The following is a 21732-nucleotide window of genomic DNA, read 5'->3' as shown; positions in this document are numbered from 1 at the left end:
GTGTGACGTGGTGCCACGCGGTCGGTTAGGAACACCCGCGGCTGGTGCGCGTTTGGATCAACAGGTGAAGATGAAAGCGCATTCGTAAACGCGATTAAGAGGCAGATCCAAGACGACGCGCGCAAGTGTGTTGCGTCCGTGAACTCGGCGGCTCTGCGCACTGGTGGGTCTTTACGCGCGGCAGTCGTGTAGCGAGGCTGATGCAGGAAAGAGGGCGGTCAAAGTGTGACGGCGAACACGCCGCTCTTCCACCCGCAGTTTGGCTCCAGTCGAGCGCCGCAGCATCTCACGTGTGAACCCAGAAGCTTTCGTGCACTTGATGTCCGCGTCGGTGATGCCATGCCTCGGAACCACAGCGGAGACGACGGCGGCACCGGGCTCTGGATGAGGACGTCGCCGGTTCACCGCACCGAAGGCTTCGGCTTGAAAGATGTGGAGTCCGGAAGGAAGATGATGAACAACGCGGGAGACGGTTTGCTGTCAGCCAGCACCGCCGCGGGCTCTCGGAACCGCGAGAGCCCACGAGGGAAGCAGGGGGCCCGGCTAAGCCTGCTGGGGAAGCCGCTGATCTACAGCGCGCAAAGCGGCCGCAGGAATGTTCGATACCGGCGCCTGCAGAACTACCTGTACAACGTGCTGGAGAGACCCCGAGCCTGGGCGTTCATCTACCACGCGTTCGTGTGAGTACTCCACCTCGTTTGGATCTGCTGTGCTCAAGTTCGACACCTGTTGATGCTGCGTCTAACCTTGTCCAATGCTGCACCTGAACGCACCACATAAAGACTGCGATCACAGGCACAACATGTTGGTTTGGAGCAATGCTTTTCTTATTATTCAAGTGCGGATTTATTGTGGTTTCTTTGCACTTCAAAATAAAAAATAAACTACATGGTAAGTCTGTACTTCTGGTGGGGTTGCAAGCCATAAGCAACAGCAATGACTCCACAGAACGGCTCTCTTCATTATTATTATTAAAATAATACATCTGGCTAATAACTTCAGCATATGCATATAACGTTAATATGATCCCAGGTGACTCTGTTGAAATGCATTTTCTCATTCGGGGTTCAGTTATTTCTATGCATCTAAAATGGTCACTTTTGTGCAGTGAGGATGGTCGATCACCTCTTCTTGGTCATTGATTTTGACCATTTATTGGATACACACACACACACGCGCGCGAGTGAAACACACTTTGAGTTACAGTACGTCCATGTACATGTTTTCTCCAGCCTTTCAAACCCTTCAACGGGTGTCCACTCCTCTGATATCATAAGCCTCAGCTTGGAGTTGTAGTTTCTGCTGTGTGACATCTCCATTTCCTGTGAGCCGTTGGCTGTGGAGTGTTTGACCAGTGATGATGTTTTTCAGGTCAAATGTTCTGTGGAACAGAGACTCATTCAATGACCTTCCAAAAAGCAGTTGATCTGTGAGTGTTCTGGAGCAGTCTGACAGTTGTTGCAGCATCAAGTCGGTGCGGAAGGAAGTTGAGACACACGCGCACACATTTTTTTTTTTTTTCATGTGTGGGAGGGGGGGCTGACCCTCCAACAGGCGGAGTGTCTCATTGCTATAGCAGAACATTTCATTCGGTGTTTCTGTTTGACACAGCACAGAGTAACTTCAAGTCAAATATAGAAGAGTGACTTTCGATTTGCGTCATTTAGCAACTCGAATATTCAAAGGACAAGTTTTCTGAGTCTTCAGTACGAACACTGGAGATTGTGTACGTCATAGATCTGGTCTCAGGTGGTAACAGATATGACAAGTTCAGAACATCCCTGGAGCCACTGCATTCACAGTCACTGTCACATCAACCACTGCAGGCTGTGCAGAGCAGCAATACAGTGCTAGTTCAGCCAGTGAACCCTCTGGCACAGTGATGGCTCCACCGCTGTTTCAGAACATCCTGGCGGAAACCCTGGATTAAGTCTTATACATGTTATTTCACCTCTGTGCAGGATAGGATCCGAGTTATCATCTTCATCAAGAGCCACATGTCTCTGCTTCCGCTTTGTTTTATCTGTCAGTTTGTGTGCAACGTTACTTGAAAGGCTATGGCTTGATGGAGTTTTACAGACATTGTCAGCTGCTGCTGTGAAGCTGCAACACAAATTCCTTATTAACACATGGGGAAATGAGACAGATTAACTGCTCCTAATAGCAACCAGCGGCGGCTCCAGAATTAGTCTAATGTGAGGGCATAAGGTCAACAACTGAAACAACTGCATGATTTGTGTCAGGAGGAAAATGTTTCTCATAAGAAGAGAAGCGGCATCGACGCACACAAGTGTTTATTATTTCATTGTGTCATTTCATTGTGAAAGCATTTGTTTATATTGATAGAAACGCAAAGCACGTTTAGCAAATCATAGGTGACAGTGACATTACAGTTTAATACCTTGTTTCTTTTAACTAAACACTAAGACATAAATGTCAAAATGACTATGACTTTCAGTGAGTCACCCGCCTCCGCCTTTAAGTTTCTTTCTTTTTTTTTGTTGTGAACTTATTGTGCAAGATTTACTGCAACAGTTCATCCAGCATTAACACTAAAACAACAATCTATCAATATTGCACAGCACACCATGCAGAATTGGAGTTCAACCCCTTCACTATTACAGGCAAAGTCACTACTGCAGGTGAATGAAGACGTCATTTTTATCTCCGGCTTGTCTCGGAACTCTCCCCTCAGAGAACCTCCCATGTTCTCTCTTTAGTGTATGTGTTGCACCAGTCCCACAACCATGGGTCCCATGTCAGCCAAACATACACACCAGTGCAAATTTACGGTTACTGGAGCCCCTGGGATCCACAGACTCCCCTCACATGAGCGCTCATGATTGCGAGGAACGCTCCACTGGCTGACTGGCAAATTGCTGAATGACTTTCTTTCATCACTGTTTCAACAGGCTTGTTCTGCAAGCGTATGGACGACTGAGCTCAGATTCCTAGCCGTCTCTTTCTTGCCTCTGATGAAAGCCATTCTAATGCTCAGTGGCCCTGAACTCGCCCACTGATATCACAGTAGCTACTTTTATCTGTTGGCTCGGATGTATGCAGCTTGTGACAATAGTTTTTTTGTTGAGTTTCAGCGAATGCAACATCATCTTTAAAGAAGGCACCCTTCAGTGTTGGAGCTCCAACTTAGTTTAAGGGCCTGGCCCAATTCCCGCCCTAACACTGGGTTCTTCACCTTACGTATGAGTGTAGTGGGTCCCAACTTGAAACCTTGACCTGAAACCAAGTGGGAATATGAAGTGCAGATAGATTACATTACTTAAAAACAATAGGGGACAGGACAACAGGGACATTGTAGTTACAAGGACTCCTGTTTGTTTACTTTCTCCTCGCATCACATGTTCGTGACCTAAAGGGTCGACCGTGACCGACAAAATTAACAATATAACGTTAAGGAGTATGTTATTTCTTCTTAAAAGAAAAAAAAAAACCAACCGTCGGCTAGCATACATGCTAACATTATCGTCAACATACCGCTAACACATGTACCACCGCAAAATAGCGATATAATCTATATGGCTAACTTGATATTAAGAGCATGTAAAAATGAAAATATTAGTGTTTAGGGAGTGTGTGTGGGAGCGTGTGTTTGTATGGAAAATCTCTGCTACCCAAAATGTTTCTGGTCAGAAAGACGCCGGTAGGAAGGTTAATGGTGTCCTGACACACAACAAAGTGATCCAACTTCAAACACCAGCTTCAAATTGTTCCATGGAATACTTTGGTCAACGGTAATTTCAGCCTAGTGGGTTTCTGCTGTTTTGAATGGCATAGGAATAATCTATAATCACAGTTCAAGCTCTCGAGAGAGTCTTTGACGACTTCACTTTCCATTACTCCTGTGTACTGGATTAGGAGGCGGTTTCGGAGTCGTGGGATCTTCGCTTAGGTGCTGCTGAGCTCCGATCCTTCCTGTGATGGCTGAGGTGCCGTGACTCATTCGGGATGTACCATCGATTCAAGTCCATTTTGTTGTAACTATTCGAGTGGCTGACCAACGTGTCGAGAGTATATCGGGGAGAAGAGAGGGACGCGCTGGAAAGGTGGCCTGCCCATCACGGGGCACTGAAATGAAAAGATTATGCCGTGGGTGAAAACACAAGAGCAGGGGCAGCACTCAACGGTCTGTCTCAATTCAGCGAATCCAAAGTGTTGTACGTTTATGCCTCTCAGACGTGCGCTGAATATTTTCATGTGTGTGAGTGGGAAAATAAATTGTGAAAAAACAGCAGTCACAAGGAACAAATAGAGCAGGCATTTTGTCAGAAAAGGAGTTTGTGCTGTAGCTGCTACTGAAACATGGCTGATATCAGCGCATACATTTCATGGTGCATATTACTCTTCTTTTTGCTACTTATATGCTTATAAGGTAAATCAGACATCACAAAATTTGGCTTGTGTGTCATTCCCTTTTGATAGTTAGTGTAAAAAAAAAGAAAGAAAGAAATTACTCAGCGGAATCACATACAAAATTCAATATTGTTATTATTATTTTTTCATTTAGCTGGCTCCTGATTAATTACACAAACCTACTAAATAACAATAATACTGAACAACACTATATTGAAAACATTGCAACTTTTAAGGCAAATATGTAACAACTAAAAAGGCAAAGTGCTTAAGATGAAATAAATACATTTTATTCCCTTTATTCCCATTTACTCACATTGTGTTTTCAACAACAACTGCTCGTCTAAAACCACAATCCCCATTAGCATTGGTTTAGCCTGTGGTTAGACCCAGCTCGCTTTCATTCGTTCGCCTCTACGTAGCGCTCCATTTCGGCGCAGTGCTTTGATACCAAGTGTCTTGTTTTAATATTGCTGCAGTTTCACAACAAGTAGTGGGATTTTCCGTACAAATGACTGCTCTGTTTTGTCATTTTTACATTGTGATGTAAAATGATAAGAAATAATAACATTTCTCATCATGTAAAAATATAAATAGTATCTTATTAAAAGAAACAAATAAATCATTTTAAAAAAAGATATATGTTTGTATGTGATCGGCCGATCATCGTGACATCATTGATGCCCATATCTGCGTCGATAAATCAGATGGCCCATCATTAGTGCAGTCCTGAATTTAATAGAAATTATAAGTGCTCTGAAAAGTAAGTATGGTTGCTCACCAGAAGTGTCCAACACCTGCCCGCTAGCTTACAAATGTCAAAATCTCATTGGGAAACTGCCAAACATTGATCTTTTTCTCTTCTCTTTTTCTCTCTTAAGAAAGGCACTAAAATCTCCGGGAAACCGGACACAAACACGATACATCACAGCGAGCTGCGCTCATCATATTACCCCTCCTGCTCCCCCCTGCGTCCAAGACTGACCAGACTCCAACTCCTAGCTATCTTGTGTTTGACATGCCTGCACAGCACATCCTCAATAACTTCAATTCGCCTCCACCTGCTCACACACATGCACACACAGCAGTTTACATAAGTTAAAGCTGATCTCCGTCCTACACTTTTGACTGTGACTAGAAACTGATAGTGACGCTGCTGACCGCTGTTGTCGTATTCATGCACAATAAAACACAGCTTGATCCTGTCCTCGCTGCGGCAGTGCTAAGCCAGCCTCTGTACCTGGGCTCCTGCCTGCCCCCCTCGCCACACACTCGTACACACACAGTGCTGCCATTCATCGCACCTCTGGATTAGCTACTTTTGATCCTTGCAAATATGTTCAGCGGCGGAAAACGTGGAGGGAAGGATACGGCGTTGCTTCATATTTCTGAGCCGTCTCGATGGCTGAAATAATATGGGGTGAGGGGCGTGTTGTGGCAGTTCCACTCCTCCAAAACCCAATCTCTGAGGAAGACATCCTGCTGAGGAAACCCTTTTTTGGCCACTTGAATTTAGGGATGGTTATTGATATAGGCCAGGATTGGTATTGGCTCCGATCCAGGCCAAAATGACTGGATGAGGTGTTGGATATTTCAATAACCAGTCCAATCTGATTCAGTCCAAATATCCTCAATTTCTCTTTGCCTGACATTCCTTAATGTCCAGATTGGTCCTGATGCTGCGTCAAACAAGGTGTATAGCCTCGGAGTTTTGTCTTGTTTGTTGAATTGTTAAAAGCTTGACGTTAAAAGCTTAATATTTAAATAAAGCCAAAGCAGTTGCGGACGACTTCAGTGGTGTGGTGTCAGTATTAAGCAGTACATATCCATAAACAGGATTACTAACTTCATCAGTGACAAGTAGATGAAGAAGGGGAAAGTAGAAGATTGGTATCGACCGATCCTCAAAGCCGCAGTATCGATATTGAATTGGAAAAAGTGTAATTGAGTCTACAAACAATTTAACCTGAAATTAAAATTGACAGAACATGACTTGTTTGTTTATCATATTTATCAGAAGGTGGTGATCAAGACTAAATGAAAGTTCTAAAGTACTAAGGCAACATTCAGAATTCAACTTCCTGGTTCCTTGTGTTTTGCTTCTCTCATTCTATCCAGAGGCTTCCCTTGATCATATCTTCTTTACTTCCTGTGCAGCAGCACAGCCTTGTGTGTTTCTGTGTGAAGTGTTGGATAACTTGCTTTTTCCTTCCCTTAATAATTTATCTACTGTTGCTGAAGGAACAGCAGGAGCATCAAACTGGATCCTGCCGGTGGAAAGTTGCTCGATCGCGTCCCTTCGCATTCATGTTCCGGGGTTCTTGTATTTTTCTAACCTCTGACACAAACGTGCGTCTTAGCGGCGCGCCGTCAGGACAAGCCGTCACCTTCGGAGTATGTGACTCAGTGGAAAAGAAAGCTTCTTATAAACAGCAAGAGCCAAGCGCTGTAAACAAGGCCCGACTGTTTGCTTGAGCACAAGTGTCGGGAAAGGAGCCCGACGGTGCGATCGCACTAACATAAAACAGAGGTATGATGCTCTTGTCTGCGTGGCTGTGACGGATGGAGGAGGAGGAGAAGCTAAGTCAACATGGATTTCGACTTGCGTAAGCAATGGTCTGCGATGATATGGATCATTGAGCACGTGTCTGGTGTTGCACGCTCTTAGTCAATCACCTGAACAGGATTTTGAAATTTCCCTGGTTTTAGTGACTGTGAGCCCCTTTATGAGAACAGGCCTTTGAATTTATGAGTGGGCCATGTAAATCAATGACTGTCTAAGGTCAGAGAGCAGGGTCAGTGGGTGCAGGCAATGGATTTCCCTTCTCTGTCTTGTCATGGGGAGTTTCCCCAAAGCTGTTCTCAGGTATGGAAACCAGTCAAGCTGAGCTCCTTCATCTGCAGATACTAGTCATCTCTTAAATAGATCAGAGCGGGTCGACGTCACTCTGGTTGGATTACAGTCCCTGTGTGAGGACTGGTCTTGTTCCACTCCACGGCCTGCAAGACTCGCCTGTTGAGGAGAGGATTTTCTAATCTGATTGCCAGTCTGCTTCTTGGCTTTCTCCCTTACCAACCTCACATATTCTAAAAGGGTCACAGTGATATAAGTTACTCTTGGCAAGTTCATATTGTCCCCCTCTCTCTCTCTCTCTCGCAGGGAATCACTCCTATGACGCTTTCTGAAGCGAACGACTTTAGAACAGCATCAGATTCAGTGGCCCTGACCGTCTACAGCATGTGGTGTCGCTTTCACTTCTCTATCATTGTTCTGCTCTTTTCAACCATTTGCAGAACAAGTGAACTCTCCTCAGGAGGAAGCTAAAATAACTTTTTTTTGTCTGCATAACTAGCAAATTTGATAAGATATTAGATACTAAATTGATAGTGAGGCAAAGACTATAGTTGTTCTCTACTTCAATTTGGGAACATTTCAAAGGAATTGCCATCCACACTTCCATTCAGAACAAGTAAAACAAAGCTAGATAAAGGTATTGCATGTGATTTTATCCCCTTAAATTAAAAGGGTATTTTATCATTTCTTTTCAGTGTTTTTCATTATCCTCAACTCCATTTTTGTTATTGTTTGGTTTGTATTTTATTGTTTTATATGTTACATGTTTAGCCGACTGGCTGTACCTTGTTCTCAACGTGAGACGTTTTATCTTTGGTCATCCAACTTAGGTTCCCAGATAAGATTGCTACTGTTATGACCATCAGAAAACCGTAAGGTCACTAATGGTCAAATGGTTTGGCAATTTCAGTTTCATGAAAATTGTGTGGTTTCTCTGTACAAGTTATTCGAACTGAGGATTTCAACTTGCAGTGCTGCCTGTGGATATGTGGCTGTGTGATCATGCCTTATTCCTTCTTATCTAAGCAAAAAGAAGTGATGCTCTAGTCAAAATAATTGGTGTATTTCGATGAAGGTTTTTGATGAAAAAACACCACAGAATATTGTTCACACTCACTGTGTCACTCCGGGCCAAACTCATGAAGGAATGAACACTATAGTTCATTCATTCCTGGTTAGTAAGGATATGTAAGGATACTAGCAGGTAAAGAGGAAGCGCGCCAACAGAAGTGGACCGTTAAATTAAAAGGGTATTTTATGATTTCTTTTCAGTGTTTTTCATTATCCTCAACTCCATTTTTGTTATTGTTTGGTTTGTATTTTATTGTTTTATATGTCACATGTTTAGCCGACTGGCTGTACCTTGTTCTCAACGTGAGCCGTTTTATCTTTGGTCATCCAACTTAGGTTCCCAGATAAGATTGCTACTGTTATGACCATCAGAAAACCGTAAGGTCACTAATGTTCAAATGGTTTGGCAATTTCAGTTTCATGAAAATTGTGTGGTTTCTCTGTACAAGTTATTCGAACTGAGGATTTCAACTTGCAGTGCTGCCTGTGGATATGTGGCTGTGTGATCATGCCTTATTCCTTCTTATCTAAGCAAAAAGAAGTGATGCTCTAGTCAAAATAATTGGTGTATTTCGATGAAGGTTTTTGATGAAAAAACACCACAGAATATTGTTCACACTCACTGTGTCACTCCGGGCCAAACTCATGAAGGAATGAACACTATAGTTCATTCATTCCTGGTTAGTAAGGATATGTAAGGATACTAGCAGGTAAAGAGGAAGCGCGCCAACAGAAGTGGACCGTTGTCGCTCGCACGTGTGCCCTCCAGTGAGGCTGGTGTATGTGTTGCCTCACCTGTTGCTCTGCCAATGTGCTTTCATGTGAGACCAGCCAGACAAAGACATGCAGGAATGTCTTTGAACAAGATATAATCCAGATCTCAACTACACAACAAGCAAAATGAGTTGCCACTGAGGGACATGTTGAGTACATGAACCGAACAGAGAAAATGTATTCCTCTGAATGTCTGTCAAAGGAGGTTGCTAATACCCCTCTCATCCCCCGACCTGGGATCATTCCTGGTTCAGTCCCACTTGTGCCCTATGATCACGGCAGATGTGCTCAGGCTTGAATCATGGAATACATATTTGACTGCTGGGTGTCAAGGGGGTCTTAGTATGGTCCACAGCTCACCCTCATAAATAACACAGCAGATGCTCGCCTTTAGGTGATGTAGGCAGAAGGAGGCACTTTGCATGCCTGATGAGGAGCTATGCCTTTCTGTACCATACGTATTAATGGGGAGGAAGGAGCGGTGGGTTTGAAGAACGTTCTTAATGTAAAAAGCTCACACGGAGTCTTCCCAGTCTGCTAATCCTTTTAGTGTCTGTCAGAAAAAAGTTGCCAAGGATGATTTTCTGTGTTGCCATAGAGACGGAGGAGGACTCTTCAAGCACACTCAAGACTGGAAAGAGACATGGGGCTTTTAGTAAATAAACATAAATAAGTCCTCTGCAGCCCAACATAAGTCTCCCGTTGGTCAGCCTGTCACTGTGGTGCCACCATGGCCAGCAGTTAGTCACGGGCATCAAACTATATTTAGGTATGTGCCTGGTCCCCCCTTTTGTGGGTCTGTGGACTTGCTTTTTCCTTCCATGTCACGCTCTATGCAACACAGAGACGAGGTGTCCACGGCGGGTCTCACTGATCTAATGAGCGAATTACATTTGTAAATGTTCACTTCAGTTTGGGAACCAATGTTTTCCTACATATATATTTGTATCGTTTTAAAGAAGAGAAAAACAAAGACAGCCTTCCGTCATGGAATCATATTTGTTGTCAAAAAGACACACAATATCAAGTGGCCTAGGGACGGTTCAAAAATAGCACTGTGCCTGGGTGTGCAGTGATCTTGGCCGCACACTCACGTGCGGGGTGGGGGGCGGCTTCTGAACAAGGACAAAGGCTTGACCAGCATCTACGTTCATGGTTGACTGGGGTATGCTGGCGATGGGTCCCAGAGGGTTTGGGGTTGAGTTGTAGCACATCTGGGAGTTTGCTGTGCTCGGCATTGCCATGGGCACGCTGCTTGTCCTGAGCCTGCTGATGCTGTTGCGTCGAGGTTGACCTGCCAGAAGCCCTTTGACCTCCATGTCTTACCCCAGAGGGGGAGTCACACTGCAGCTGGGCTGCCAGCCTGTCCTTCACCCCCCAACAATCTGCCCCGGATAATGAAGGAAGTAGAAGACAGACAAGAATAGCGGCTAATTAGTACCGGAAGAGAAAGAAATGGTGACTGAGATGGGCCCTTCTTCCTGTTCCCCCCTGCTGTTTCCCTTTTTCTGCAGCAAAGGAGGAGAATGTCAACCTCAAAGGTTCAGATGTCCATGTAAAGCCTTTTCTGCTTTTGATGTACTTTAGCATGCAAGTAGAATATGAAACAAAAATGTGAAACCAAGGGAAGGGACACTGACTCAAAGCTGATCGGTGGAGGGGAGTCACATTTTGACAGTTAGGGGCGAAACCACTCGTGCAGGGAAGAAGGAAGTGAACTGGGGACAAAGAGAAAGAGGACAGACAAATCACTATGTGATTTCTTATATATACATACAGTGGAGTTTGGCCAGTCATCCTATTATCTATCTATATATATCAAATGCGCAGCCTGCTCTCTAAGAAGTCTCAGCAGCCATGGTGGGTCCTGTAATCTCACATCTCTGCATCGAGATGAAGAAATTAAATATTTTAAAGGCCTGCAGGACATACTACGAAGTGAAATGCTGAGGTATGAACGACTTAACTATTGCTTTGCTTTGTTTGCACTTTCTTGTGGTGGACTTGTCAGAACGCATTAGTGACACGTTTGCTTCAGAGGTCACCACAGGCAAAGTGCCTTGTCATCTGGAGAGGAGTCTAACCAGGGACGGGGTGTTGGGCTGGAGGAGGACGAGCTCACACACATGCTGCTGACATGAAAGCGTCTTCATGTGTCTTCTTGAACTGACTTTCCTGGCAAAATGCAGGTTTGTTTGATTGTCATAGTTTTGATAACACAACAACAATACTCATTATTCTATCATCCACGATGGATCTTTATAAAGATGAAGGGTTGTTATGGTTGCCTTTTGCAAGTTGGACAATAGGAACGCAATTTCTGACCCAAACCAGTCTGCCTGCCCGTGAACTTGATTTGCTACTTTTTAGAGCTGAAGTCACCAGTGTTACCTCTCCAACCCAACAAATCATTTACTGCGTCATATATTGACGTTGTTGGGAAAGTTGCCTTTTGCGTCCCATACTGACGAAAAAGGAAGCCTTCAGCGTCACATGTTGACGAAATGGCAGTGCAACGCGTGAAAAAAAAAGATGTTGGTTGGGGTTATGGTGCTCCCTTCATTGTATGTTTATTAACATGTCAGATTGCTATTTAAGCAGCATTAAACAGTCTCTTTCAGCGATGCTCCATGTGGCCCCACTCAACGCACAACGCTATGGACGAAAAGCGTTCTTGCATTCCATTAAACACGGATGCGTAACGTTCAAGGCTGAAGGCTGCCTTTTTCAGTGTAGGGCACAAAAGTTCCCAACTTCAGTATGGCGCCTTGGGAGTGTGGATGGGTTGACTGACCATGTCCTCTCTCAGACATCATGTCCCTCTTGTTCTATTAAAATAACATGGCCGATGAGAAGCATGTTTTGTGGCTGTTGTGATGGAGGTAAGGGGTTGGTTTTGCTTATACCCAAATATACAATCATCTGTCTCACAGAACCACTGCATCATAATTAAGTGCCGTGGCAAGGAAAATGTACTTTTCTATATGGAAGTCGACGTATGTGCAGTTGAAACAGCGTGACTGAGAGAAATGCTAGTTCTTGACCAGCTGGCGTGTCTGCTTCAATATCTGTCTGGCTAGCTGCACAGGAAGAAGCGGATCCACTGGAGTATTTCTGCATTGAGAAACATTATCACAGCTGTAGTCAGCCTCACTTCCAAATCCCAGAGCTCGCTGGTGTCCACTAATAAGGACGTGTTAATGATTGTGCGTGAGAAAGTTCGCATCTGAATCCCAGCAGATCCGCCGTTCACTCCTTCGCGGTCGGAGTCATCTGCATCTGAATCGTGCGCAAAACAAGTCGGACCCCACAGCCTGCCATCTCATGTGTCAATGTGGAGGGAGGGCGGATGGATTTTAGGAATCAAGCTGAGCAGGAACACGCAGCAGCTGCTTGTTGGAATAGCAGAGTCCGAAATGAGTGCAGCGCGTAGCTCATGTTACCCAGCGGGGCTTTTAGCAGGCGAGCTTGACAGTGGAGAGAAAAGCTTATGTGGAGTACAGTAGCCTGATCACATAACACAGATGAAAGCGTTTTGAAAAGTTTGTTGACAGAGGAATATATTCCCTCCGTGTGTTCTTTGACGGACTCCACTCAAAGACAGCAGCCATTCACTCAAGCCATTTTCCACTGTTGTGCCGCGGCCATTCAATCATGAAATCAGTTCTCTCTCCACCTAATTGGCTTCATACGATTTTGTCATACTTCTGCCAGAGCTGGGTTGATTTTTGGAAAAAAAAAAGTCATTCATATTTCTGCCTGACTGCGGTGGCAAGGGTTATAAAACAGGCTTGTTACCGGCAGAGAAACCTGACCCTTATTATTGGAAAGTTAAATCTATTTTACAAGCGATTTGATTCATGACTTATATTTAGGTCCCAGATGGAGTTTTGCATAGTTGCTGGCCACAACTGCCATGATTTCTCTCTGACTCACAACCGTCTTGATCCATTTGCCTCTGAGTGGAAAATGTTCGCCCCAGAGCCACACCCCATGGGGCAACAGGTAACAGACCTGAAGCAGCCACCTATGATCAAAATAGTATAATAATCATTTGTTTATGTTCCTTTTGTATGTCCACAAAGGAAAAAGAACCGTGAGACACTCAACATTTGTCCCCTACCAGATAGCAGCTATTATGGAGTCCTGGCATGTTTTTGTTACAGTGTCTGAAGGACAGTCGTCCTTCCATCATCGATTCCGTGGAAATTCAACAATGATGTGGCCCAGTGTTTGCGATCGCCTTGAATCCCCTTCAGCTAGAGGGAGTCACACTGGACTTGTTTGTGGTGGGAGCCCATACCAGGAACACAACCCCATCAGAATCACTGCTCTGATGACCTTAGGGAAGTCAAACTACTCCACTAGTGGAATGCAGTGATTCAGTTGTAGGAGTTTATTCTCTCTGTTCAGTCGGGTCACCGTGACCCCCAAAAGGTTAGATTTCTTCTGGTCAAGAAGACTAGCCACGGTCAACAGGAGGGGCGCATTCATTCTGAAAGGGGAAAATAAAAATGCCATGACTTCCTGTCACATGACAGACTGAGGGCGAGTGAAGTGTGAATGGCCGAAGCCATGATTTGTGACACATTCTGCTCAGATGTTGAACACAATGCATCCAACTTGCCGAAACTGAACCACTCAAACGCAGCGTGGAGCCTGCTGGGTGACTGTATGATGTCAGCCCACTGACCAGACTGGCAGTCTCCAAAATTAAAATGATTATACAAGTAACATCCGACTTACGACCTGCTCGACTTACGTCCACCCGTACTTACGACCACTGCCAGCAGATGCTTATTATTATTATTTTTTTTTTTTATTCAAAGTCTGGCACCGCCGCACGTAGCAGCCCGGCAACGCGCAACAGTTACAGCAACACAGCATCCCAGCATCTCACTCTCACACAGCGACCTGCCACTACATTAATACCCATAACCTTTGCGTCGGCCATTTTGAATGACATTCGACTTACGTCCAATCTGACTTATGACCGGTTGGTCGGAACCGATCCCGTCGTAAGTCGGATGTTACTTCAAGATTTGATGAGGACTCTCTGTACAGAATATCTGTTGTAGGTTCCACATGTGAGATACAGGAATTTACCTTAAAATTATTTTTATAAAAAAATGATAATTTCTTTCTAGCACTTAAAGTGTTGACCCTGCCAGGCAGAATCAAAGATACCCAACTCTAGTCTGGGTGCATACAGTTGCAAGAGGCCGCACAGCCAATTAAAATTTCTTTACTTTTAATATCAGAGATGATCAGAGTCCCAGACGTCTGTTGACAGGTCACAACAGCTTTCTTGACCGTGTGCTGGACAGCGACTGACTGAGCTGTGCATTCCAGCCATTCTGTGAAGTTTAGCCATCAGAGCTGGGGAGACCCGGGACTGGTGTTCACGTTCCAGTCCGTGACGTGTCACAGCAGTACAGTACGCAGGTCACATAAACAAGAACACAGCCATGTCTGCCAGGAGGGAACACAGCCTGCGTCTCAGCCTCCAACTGGCACTGTTCTTAATGAGGAACACACTCTGAAATAGAAGCTGAACCTCTTCCCCAAACTGAACTTGTGGTTAGAGGCGACGCAAGAGGAAGATGAAGTGAAAGGCGAAAGACTGTTAAAGTTAATGTGGTGCTATTGCATATAACAGTGTGTGATGCGGTGCCACATGACTGGGAAACAATACCCAGCTCCAGCCATAAGCCTGCAAGTCCGGGTGAACGTTGTCTATGTGAAAAGTGTCGTCAGATATTTCTAGCATAGAAGTACGATAGTGCATAGACAAATGCCACGATTCAAAGGATGTAGAATAAAAGTGCAGTGAAACTAGAAAGGCACTCAGACAGAGCACAGCCCTGCCAAGTATTGTATAGTGAGTTTAACGTTGAATACAGAGACGCTGCTGAGTTCATGTTCGTAAAAGCTTGAAACATTTTTTTCCCCGGAATAAAGCCAAAACATTTTGTTTTCTATCAGTGACTGAATAGTACCATCCTTGTGTATATATAGATCACTGAAACAGTTGAGGTGAGTCATGAACAAAACCTCACAAGGATTCTCAATATTATGTGGAAATTTGCCATAACTAACATAACGTCAGTCATGAAAGCATTTCAGTACTTGGACGCTCTATACGTTCATGGTGCATAGGCCTCTGTTGTAGACCAATGCAAACTCAAAGTTACAGAAAACAGTGTGTGGTTTCCCTCAATTAACATGGCTGAAGACAGCCTCCACCCGACCCAAAAACCTGAGCGTTATAAACTTGAAAAAAGACCAAAAATGCCTTTTCGGAACCTTTATTGAATGCTTTGATTCCGGACCACATTGTGAATAATTTTAGACAAATCTGATTCACTGAATGAATGGATGTGCAGGCGACTGTGTTCAGAAGTCATTACATTCTCCTATTCATGAGCAGTCACGTGTGCAAGGTGAGGTTTGGGATTACTCAGGCGACAGGAGAGAGACTACATTCAGGTCAACGGAGACCTTGACGTGTAGAGTGGACTGCTTGATTTCTGCATTTCTAACCTGGAAAGAAATACCAGTGCTTTTTATGATCCAAGAGACAAAATATCTCACCTGCCAGTTCAGAACTTTAAGTAGCGACCATGAAATGCAGGTCACAGAAACAATATAATAAAACTCAAGAATAGAAATCACTTAAAAAAAACAGCCCTCAAATACAGGCGGGGTGCCAACCTACCTGCATGTGAGCGAAGTCGAGTTGGCGCCCAACTGTGGTGCCTAAGAGCAGGTGTGCTGATTGGCTGAGTAGCTCCAGGTGTGTGCCAGTAGTGAGGCGCTTCGCAACAGAGGAGAGGCCAGGCACAAAGTACACGACCAAAACAATGGCAAAACATTTGAAATGTTTCCATATGTCTAGTTATTTTGGCTGAGAGTTAACATAATGGTTTCTTCTTAAGCATTCGAAGTTGTTATTTTATGATGACACCACGTCACTCTCCCTTCTTTCAGAGGAAATGATTTGAGGAATACTGTGTTTATGAAGGTCTCGATTTTATCCACCAAGCATGAGCTCATATTAATGCTGCATTCACAGATGCTAAGATCGAACTCTGGATAAGAAGAAAGAAAAGAAAGTGATTTGTTTTTTTTGACACTGTCCTCTGACAAATATGGAAAGGTCGGTTGCACCACATCATATTGGAAAAGAAGCTTAATCTATTGAGCATTTGTTGTGGCGGCTTAGAGATAGGAAAAAATAAAAATAAAAAAACAAACAAAAACGTTTTTATCCAGAGTACCATGGATCCCATGATTTTTGGTGGAAATACTTTAAATGGCTTAGCATGAATACTAGCATGAACATCATTGTTTAGGGTTAGCGGAGACTGTTTTTTCTTCTTTGCCGTCTGATAGTTGTGCAAGTGAGTCCTGCCCCCTACTGTCCGATTTACTTCAATGGAATTTGCGATATCACTGTTTTTTCAGATTTTTTTGAAAGGATCAAATTCTAAAGATATTCAAAACACACGACGTGAATTCTTCGTCGTCCTGCATTTCTCGCCACAGGCAGTTAGCCTCCTCCCGCCGAGCCTATCTGGTCCATCCCTCTGGTCACAAGTAGCCTCTTCATGTTCTGCTTGGATTTTCGCCTCATACTTCCATGTCTACCGTTGTACGCCACCGGAGTCCCGTCTCCATAACTTTTTCTCCCTGTCATTCTCTTCCAGTAACTTCTAATAGTTTATTGTTATTGAGCTAATGTCCTGCTTTATTTTCATTGACGCTGTTGAGGCTCAGTAACAAATCCCCATCTCCTTCACCCGTCGTGACCTCTGTTATATCTGCCCCCAGAATCCACCTGTCTTCCTCTGTTTGTGCCAGCAAGCTGCGCCCTGCGCCTCCATGCTCAACAAAACATACTGTGACTGAGAAACGCAGATTGATAAATCTGCACTATATATCCTCCGACTCATCTTTCTCTCCATACTCAGCTGTATCCTGTCCGCTGCCTCTATCTGTCCATGGTGTCGACAGAGTTACGGCCTTCGCCAGCGGAACAACTTTCAGTCCACTGAGCAGCTGCTGTTTACTCCTCCGAAGAGGCAGCTGAACATCCATCAGGGCAGTAATGAATAAAGTTGCATCCCATCTCCCCACTGTAACTTGATGACACTCTGATCTCTGAAATACTCCCTGCGGTGGCCCACCCACCACTCTTACAGGCGTTCACGAGGATTAAAGCACTTCATGGTTGCGGCCAAGCGCCTAGAACACTTGTCTGTCACGCTTAATTCGGGCTGTAAAACTACCATCCTGAGCTCTTAAATTGCACTCTTTTATGCGCCGTTTTCCTCCGCATTTGTTTACAACCTCCAGACGGGTTTGTTTTCTCCAGTGAACTAATTCAGCGCCATAAACCTGTACTCTATGATGGTAGATCACAGTGTGCAAAATTGGCGACAGCTACAGCGTGTTGTTTGGCTTCACACAAATCAATTAACAGCAGTAAGGAACACTGAATTGCAGTATGCTAGTTCTCAATGCCACACGTGTGCAAGTCTCAAGTCTACCCCCCCCAAGTCTCAAGCAAGTCGAGTCATTTTTTGTGAGGTTCAAGTCAAGTGCAGTCAAGTCATAGCTTGGCTTAAGCAAGTCACAAGTCAAGTCATTAAATTATAACAATATGCTTGAACCACAGCGACAAACAGCGATTTGTCTTTTGCTGTCTGTCCTACTGACTTTCAATAGAATGATGATGTATGGAACGCTAGAACCTCCTGCACCTTCCATTGTTCAGTTCTCCTGATGTTGCCATGCTGGAAGCGCGAGCTTGATGCATGTGTCACATGATCATACATACAGGTTGCCAGGTTGGCTAACATGCTTATATATATATATATATATTTTTTTTTTTTTTTTTTTTTTTTAAATCCAGGATATGTTTTAAATAATTCTGAAAAAGAAACAATGACTTGTCAAGTCAAGTCTCAAGTCATGAATAGCAAGTCAAAGTCGAGTCATTTACCACTGTTTGTCAAGTAAGTTCCTGATCTGGGAACTTAAATCGCACTTGAGTCAAGTCACGAGACTCGAGTCCCCCATCTTTGTCATTTCATCACGTCGCCATGTTCTGTCAGCAGCGTCTTGTTTGGATCACTTTTGAGAACCTTTGCTGGCAAGGACACCAGTGCTAAAATTCCAGTTTCAGTTTTGGGCCGACAGATGTGACTGACAGGAGGAAATTTGAATCTCATCTTTGGTCAGGAATCTCCTTAAAAATGTCCAGCTCTGATGTCAAGTTCATGATCCTCATGCTGCCGTTTGCCATAACTCAAATTACCAAGTAATAAACGAAAAACGCCACTTCTTGAGTTTGGTACTTGTGTGTGTAGGATAATAAATAACAAAAAAAGTGGTTGAGCACGAATATAAGATTAAGATAAACCGCTAAATCATACATATTGCAGTCTCACATGAGCTGTTGTCATTTTTATCCCACTGTTGCGACACAGCGGCTGCAAGTTTACGATGGTGAGACTGAAGGAAACTCGATTATAGTGCGCTCTGACATCCAGTGCTGCTGTTATTAACCTGGAAAAGTGATGTCAGTGGAAGAAGCAGAAAGTGCTGTTTCATCATTATTTGCAAATGAGATCAAATGTATCTTGTAACCTTGCTTATAACTCTTGCTAAAGTCTTGCTTAACCACCATCACAAAGACTGAGTTGCACTTTATTTCATTACAGCTGTCCAGTCTCTGAAGAAAGCACATGTGGAACCATGGTATCATTCGTGTAGAATTACTATGTATATGTAGTTTAATACATAAGAATTGATTTCAATCCTGTCAGCCATTTGACTTCTTATGAAATTTTAAGGCGGATTTGACCTTCTTGTCCAACCCATAACCCTTTGTTAGTTCAGTTCACCCTCCTTGCTGTTGGGAGTGGGAAGCAAAGGGGGGTGCTACGATATAAGGCCCATTCATGCTCCCTTTACCGATCAAATTGTACACATCCATTTCAAAAGAAGTTCCCGTCACTGATCACTTCCATGCGTTCTTTACATTGGTATTGCTGTTCACCCATATATCCACCAGGGGGAGCAGCCCAGAGTCAAAACTTTACGGCAACAAAAACTATAAAACCAACATGGTGACTGTGGAAGAAGCAGTGATCATGTAGATCAAAAGAGGAAACAGAGGCAGAGATGTAGGAGACGGTCAGGCCGTTAAATATATCGCTGGAGGACAGAGATTTTCCACCATTGTTACGTCTTCTTTGGTCTCATTGGAGCTGCGTATTGGGTAGCAACAGCAACCCTGCCTCCATGGTTTCCAGTGGTACTGCTCCGTTTGGTCTGCAACCGTAAGCTTTGTGGAAACGTGCAGCAATATGGACGAAGAGCACGGACAGAAGGATCCGTCCATGTGGAATGTTGAGTGTGAATTTACTTGGCAGGGGAGCATAATACCAAGGCAGAGCCCCTTCAATGTCACCCATGGTCCTCCTTAAAGCCTTCCTCAAATGAGGAGTCCTCCTCAACTGGTTGAGTACTGACATTGCAACTCACTCTTGACTGATGTCAACAAAAACGGCAGAAAACCACGGACCAAATGAACTGGGAAAACATTAATAATAATTTCTTTGGAGGTTGGCAGCAGACGGATTACACCCACCTGCAGCGTGTCACCCGCTCCCCGAGCAGTACATCATAAGTTTCAGCTGGTTCCAGCCCACATCAAGCCAACATGCTCATTATGCGGACCTAAATCATTGAGGGTGGCAGCAGCGGCGCTAATCCACACTGGAGGATAATTCTTGTTTCCCACATGCTTCGTTCTGCCACAACAAGCTTTGTGACACCAAAGAGACTGATGGGATTGACCCTACGAATACAAGCAATGAGCTGCACCTCAGAACTCAGCATGCCATTCCTCCAAGTCCAGCTCTTTGGATTCACGCACCAGTGTGTAACGTTGACGTAATTCTGCTTCATCTATTGTGCTGGACTGACTCACACTGAGGCCCACTGAGCAGCCGCTTCATGGTGATTTGTCCTTCAGTATATTGAAATGTACAATGTAGGCTTCCTGCTGGCAAATGCACGGTAGTGTTACATGTTTTTGTCAAGTCAGTGTTCCGCAAATGCTCATGCTCACAGTGATTTCACTCACTCTTTGTGTGATTTGGAGGATGGAAAAATAATACTACAGTTTATTTAAATGAATGTTAAATAGTAGCGTGGGTCGTGGCTACAGTCCCAGTGAATCACAGTACTCGTTTATCTATAAATATTTTGACTTGATGACAGTCAAGAGTCAAGACCGATGCCATCACCACAGTAAGAGCACCATCCATAGTAAGAGGCTCAGGTTACAGGTCCATTGCAACCCATAACATGAGTGAGTATTTTGCAATGGACCCCCGTAAAACTAAAGAGAGATGCAATATTTGCCAAACATAGTTTTCACACCGCATTTTAGGTTATTACATTTAAAGGGCCGGGAGTCGAACCTGCAGCCTTCTCGCTGCAAGGCAAGAGTGCTAACTACTAGCTTGCCGTGTGGCGTAGCAGAAGCATACCATATTACCATATTTTTGGAACTATTCTGTGAGTTGAAAAAAAAAACACATCATGAAGAAAAAAAAAAAACCCAACAACAAAAAAAAAAAACGTATACAAGTCACACTGGAATACAGGACAAATTTTGGGGGCACATGTATTTTTCGAAGTCTGTTGGATGAATCGGTGACACCGCAACAGTCCTCCCGCAAAGTCAATTGCATTCGTCACTTCCAACGTGACACGAAGCGGAATGTAACCCAGAAACGAGCCGACTGAGAAACAAGCAAGGAAAAGGAAGGGCTTCGTACATTTATCGCAGAGATGACAGTAAAAATACTTTCTTTTAGTCATGAGTGTAAATAAATCACTCACCCCAATCTCTCACCCCCAGATCGTCCCTTCACGTATCCAGGCTACTTTAGTTCTGCCAACTTCAGCACTGGATTTTTTTCCCTTTTAAAGACCAAAAACCAACATCATTGTGTCCATTTCTATGATATGTGTTGAGTTTTCCTGTTGACGCTTAGCTCCATGTGATCACTTGGTATTTCTGGCATTGACTGGTGGTGTGACAGAATCAGGATTATCTGGGTGGAACACTCATCTAATGTTTACTCCTTAGTCATGTTGGTCAGTGTAGAATAACCTTTAAGGACATGAATAATTATTTATTTTTAGATATTAGATACACCTGAGTGTTATTCGCAGGACAAGTCAAGATTTGGAAAACTATACTTGAACTATACTAGACGCTATTGCTGGTAAATGTGGTGTTTTTCTTTGTCTGGCTGGTTAGAAAGTGCCCTCAGTCAGAACCAAATCTTAAAATAGCCAGAGATGAATGCTGGCTGTTCAGCTGCATCCTCATTGGCAGATTCATATTCGGCCAAATCCCACTGTGTGGAAGAGCGTCTGCTCTCCAACTGAGCTTTATTACCAAATGTTGTCATAAAACAAATATGGTCTCACTTAACTGTCACTGCACAGTGTCGTTGTGCTGAGGAACATCGGACAGAACAGATTCAGTGGAGGACAATGGCAGACAGTGAGGAGTTCAGCTTGTTACTTGAGTGAAGAGAGCTGTGAAATACAATATCTGCAACAGCTCAAGT

At 44.0% G+C, this 21732-nt stretch overlaps 1 protein-coding gene across 6 annotated transcripts in view; it reads left to right on the top strand.

The window, feature by feature from the left end:
• Positions 1–53: 53 nt before the first annotated feature.
• The window catches only part of LOC128755001 (potassium voltage-gated channel subfamily KQT member 5-like), a 75731-nt gene continuing 54052 nt past the window's right edge, over positions 54–21732 (top strand). For all 6 annotated transcript variants that reach the window (XM_053858083.1, XM_053858081.1, XM_053858087.1 and 3 more), the window contains exon 1: positions 54–680. In XM_053858083.1, the coding sequence (XP_053714058.1) occupies positions 340–680 (341 nt within the window). In that variant the 5' untranslated portion in view covers positions 54–339. The remainder of the gene's footprint in view (positions 681–21732) is intronic.

The sequence above is a fragment of the Synchiropus splendidus genome, chromosome 2 (assembly GCF_027744825.2).
Source record: "Synchiropus splendidus isolate RoL2022-P1 chromosome 2, RoL_Sspl_1.0, whole genome shotgun sequence".
Lineage (NCBI taxonomy): Eukaryota > Metazoa > Chordata > Actinopteri > Syngnathiformes > Callionymidae > Synchiropus > Synchiropus splendidus.
This window is presented reverse-complemented; position numbering and strand designations above follow the sequence as displayed.